The sequence below is a fragment of the Lagopus leucura genome, unplaced genomic scaffold (assembly GCF_019238085.1).
Source record: "Lagopus leucura isolate 7727_CA_CO unplaced genomic scaffold, USGS_WTPT01 Super-Scaffold_100066, whole genome shotgun sequence".
Lineage (NCBI taxonomy): Eukaryota > Metazoa > Chordata > Aves > Galliformes > Phasianidae > Lagopus > Lagopus leucura.
In genome coordinates this window covers 653,393-657,513 of record NW_024962310.1, presented here as the reverse complement: position 1 = coordinate 657,513, position 4,121 = coordinate 653,393, and the positions used below count along the sequence as shown (strand labels likewise).

Sequence of the window (4,121 nt, the reverse complement as noted above, 5' to 3'; positions counted from 1 at the left end):
CACACACAGACACGGGTGGGAGCCCCATGAAACACAGATGAGATGAAGGGGAAACGCATGAATCACACAGCGTCAGGGGAAACACATGAATCACACGTTGTGTCAGCGAGATTCGACAGATCTGACCAGGATTCCTCTCTCTGCGGCTCCATCCTTCCTAGTCCCCCAAACCAGTGGGCTGCGGTGGGGTGGCACTCGGGGTGTCCCTCCCTGTCCCACCCCAACGTTCAGCCCAAGTGTGGGAAAACGCAGCCCTGTTTCTCCCAGCACCTGGTTGGGGGGAGATGAGGTGGCTGTGCATGGCTGTCCCCCAGCCATGGCGTGCACCAGGTGCCCTTGTCCCTGCCGCGTTCTCCGTGCTGTGCCCACCTGCTCCTGCAGCCCTCTGCACCTGGTCCCCCACCTTTTAGGCCCACGTGGCCTAGATCCAGGCAAAAACCCATTATTGCACTGAGAAACGTGAGTCCTGATTCTGGCTTTATGTCCTATTTTCTGTATCCTACATTCAGACCCCGTACCAGTCTCTAAAGACCACGGATCCGGGCCAGCTTTAGCAACGCCTTTACCCCCATAGCCCAAATTTCCTCTCCTCTTGACAATTGGAGCTTTAGGGGAAAACTGAAAATCCTCCTCCTTCCTCACTTCCAGGGACCCACCCTGCTTAAAAACCATCCCCAGGCCGCCCCCCGCCCCCCCCAGCACCCGCTTATCACCGGGACATCCTGAGCACGCATCACCCCGAGGGGAAGTAGGGCACGTCGCTGTGGTAGTTGTAGTCGGGGCAAACCTTCTGCACCAGCCGGTAGTCTATGCTGTAGAAGGTGATGTAGATGCAGATGACTTTGAAGGGCTTGGAGCAGACCCAGGAGACGTGGCTCTGGGTGTGCTCGTGGTAGCAGGTCTTGGATGGGTCGTACGTGCACAGCGTGGTTTTCTTGGCACGGTCCACTTTCTCGTATTCCACGCGGCAGTTGAAGATTTTGGATTCTTTGGCCTCGATGAAGATCTGCTGCTCCAGGTCGAACTCAACAGCCTTGGTGGGAGGGACGAGGCTGACCGAGATGTTCCCCTGCCCGGTGGAGTTGTGGCGGAAGAAGACATTGACGGTGCCGTTGCCGTGATCCACCACCTTGCCGGTGATCAAGAGGTTCAACTTCACCGTCTTGATGTTGGAATAGAAATCTCCCCAACCAAAAATTTTTTTCAGTTTGCCCGAGGCCGACTCCAAGTCCCTCTGTCCTCGGGGATGTGGAGCGTGATCCCGCTCCGAGAGGTTGTCCAGGATATCCCACAGCTCCCGCGAGCTGCTCACCAGCTCCAGGAGGGTGACGTTCTGCAGCAAGGTTGGGGTGAGCAGGGGTTTGGTGGGGAGCAGCTCTCCGGTCTCCTGCGCTTGGTCTCCCTCCTGGCTCTCAGGCTCACGCTGCTCAGCGCCTTTCCCTGGCCCTTCTTGGCCGCAGACCACCTGAACACAGTGATGGCAGAGCGTGAGGGCTTGGCGGTGGGTAGCAGCCCCCTATCTTGTTCTCCAGTCATCCCACCATCTCCAGGTATGACCCAGCCATCCCCTTTCTTATCCTTGCTCTCCTTATTTCCCTTTTCTTTTGTCTTCCTATTCTGCCACCCTTCCATATCCCCTATTTCTTTTCTGGCAACAATTTTTTCCTTCTCTTGGTTGCTCAGGGAATAAGTGAGGGGAGCTGGGATAGATGCGTTTTCCCCAGTGGGAACTCCTTGGGCAGAGCCATTGCACCCAGAGTATCCCCAATGGGCAGAAGGTGCACATCAGTGTGCCCTCATGGCTTTTCCACCAGTTTTGAGGCTGACAGCACACTCACAGACCCCTCTTCTGACCTTCAAACCATGCCACAGTCTGATGGAGAGATGGAGCCAGGAGCAGCAGAAGTGAGCGAGAGCCCAATCCTGAGCTTCTCTGCAAACTCCTTTCCATTCCCTACCAGCCTGACGGTATCCGGTAGGGCATCACAGACCCCGTACAGGTGCAGGTGGGGGCTGGGGGCTGCCCCGTAGCTGCAGGTAGGTGAGCACCCAGCAGGCAGGTGGGTGCGAGGCAGCTCATCCTTCCTGGCGGGATGCAGATGCTGCAGCCCCATCGCTCCGGGCGAGGGCTGGGGGGAAATGCACCGATGCTCGGGAGCGATCCCGGCGCCGGGTGCCGAGCTGCTCGCTCCCAACGCCGGGGTGCGAAGGGCTCGGTGAGGAGCTGAGCGCGGCCTCGCGAAGGGCAGGAGGTGGCCCCCCAGCCCGGGGATGCTGCGCCAGGAGGAGGCTGCAGCTTTTAGAGGTGATCCGGAGGAATCTCCACTGTCACCCCTCACCTGTGAGCCCCCCCTCTTGCCTGCTGCCCAGCCTCTCCCTGCTGCAAAATAGCAGAAGTTTTGGGATGCTCGTTTCGGCAAGGGATGGGGTGGGGGGCGATAAAACGATCTGGGGGCGCTCCCGGCTGCAAACCCCCCGTCCCCCGTCCCCTGAGCTGCCCGACCCCCGTCCTCTGCAGCCCTCTTCTCCCCTTCCCTGCCACTCACCAGCAAAGAAATGCTCCCCTGGATCAGGAAGCCGATGCAGCTCCGAGTGAGATGCATTTTCCAGCCGATGCCGCCTGCCTTCGCTGTTCCCTCAAATTTAGTGCGGCTTTGGGTGGGTTTCTGGTGGTTTTTTGGTGTTGTTTTTTTTTTTTTTCTTTTTCTTTTTTCTTTTTTCTTTTTTTTTCCCTCCCTTCTTTTTAAGCGGGGGAGAACGTCAGCCGGGGGAAAGGGAGGGGGTGTCCCCCTTTAGAAGCCGCTTCCTCGATCCCCCCCCTTCGCCCATAGGGAGCTCCGGGCGGCGGTACCGGACCGGGGGGGGAGGCGGCTCCCGCCGCTGCTTCACCGCTGCCGCCACTCGCCGCCTTCTCGGGGACCGCCGCAAACTCCGCTCCGTGCCTTCCTCCCCTCCCTTCCTTCCAGGTGCCGGGAGCCGAGCGGCACCTCCGAGCGTAACCCTTTGCTGCCTGGCACCGCGTCCCCAAAGGAGGCCCGGGGGGAGTCCCCAAGGGCAACGTGCGGATAGGGTGCTGGGAAGTCCCCAAAGGGATGGATAGGACACGGGGGGGGGGATGTCCCCAAAGGGCAGCATGGAGATATGGCTGTGGGAGGTCCCCAAAGGGATGGATAGGGCACAGGAGGGGTCTCCAAATGGCAGCACAGAGATGGGGCACAGGGGGATCCCAAAAGGGATGGATAGGAGACAAAGGGGGGGTCCCCAAACGGCAGCATGTAGATGAAGGGGGTCCTCAAAATGCTAAATGAGGCACAGGGGGGTTCCCCAAAGGACAGCATGGAGATGGGGTTCTTGGGGGTCCCCAGAAGGCCAAATGGGGTACAGAGGGGGGGTATCCTCAAAAGGCAGCATGGAGATTGGGCACTGCTGTGTCCCCAAAGGGCAGCATGAAGCTGGGGCACAAGGGTGTCCCCAAAGGGATGGATGGGGCACAGGGCAGCATGGAGATGGGGCACTGAGGGGTCTCCAGAAGGCCCAATGGTGTGCAGGGAAGCAGTCCTTATATGGCAGTGTGGGGCTGAGGCACAAGGGTGTCCCCAAAGGGACAGATAGGGAACAGGGGGTCCTCAAAGGGCCGGATGAGGCACAGAAGGGTCCCCAAGTGCTGGGTTGGGTGCTGTCAGGCAGCGGGGCCTCCATGGAGAGGGGCATCCCCATATAAAAGGAGCAAAGCAGTGTGCAAAATGCCCAGGGCTGCCTTAGATACTTCTTTATCTTTGCACCAGAAAAATCAGGCAGTATCGTTATGCTCCCCTCTACCTCGGGGCTCAGTTTATCTCCATTCCATTCCCTCCATCAGGAAAAAAGCAATAAAAAACTTCTTTTCCCAATAGTCACTCGAAGGAAGACTAGGAAAAAAAAAGAAACAAAAAATAAAATAAAATAAAATAGAATCATCGATTTCCAGAGGTATGAGGGGGTGGTTGGAGGTGAGTCTGTGCAGGAGACTTCTGCCTGTGCAGAACGTGAAGGAAGTTTTTCAGTGGAGTTGTGATTTTTGTTTCTGCATCCGCATGCATTAATTCTGAGTAGAGCTGTTCTCCCTTTCCTTATCCACGGCT

At 57.8% G+C, this 4,121-nt stretch overlaps 1 protein-coding gene across 1 annotated transcript; it reads right to left on the bottom strand.

The window, feature by feature from the left end:
- Positions 1 to 710: 710 nt before the first annotated feature.
- NXPH3 (neurexophilin 3) lies at positions 711 to 2,684 on the bottom strand. The gene is made up of 2 exons (XM_042886945.1): positions 2,547 to 2,684; positions 711 to 1,465 (listed from the first exon to the last, which is right to left on the bottom strand). Exons 1-2 carry the CDS (start codon positions 2,601 to 2,603, stop codon positions 734 to 736), a joined length of 789 nt encoding a protein of 262 aa, XP_042742879.1. The 5' UTR covers positions 2,604 to 2,684; the 3' UTR covers positions 711 to 733.
- Positions 2,685 to 4,121: the final 1,437 nt, after the last annotated feature.

What these genes read in the sequence shown, in the direction of transcription:
- NXPH3 (XM_042886945.1), bottom strand. Translation starts at nt 2,603, where the DNA reads ATGCATCTCACTCGGAGCTGCATCGGCTTCCTGATCCAGGGGAGCATT. An exon ending in AGGGGAGCATTTCTTTGCTG is followed by an intron (nt 1,466 to 2,546) that starts GTGAGTGGCAGG and finishes CACTGTGTTCAG; the next exon opens with GTGGTCTGCGGCCAAGAAGG.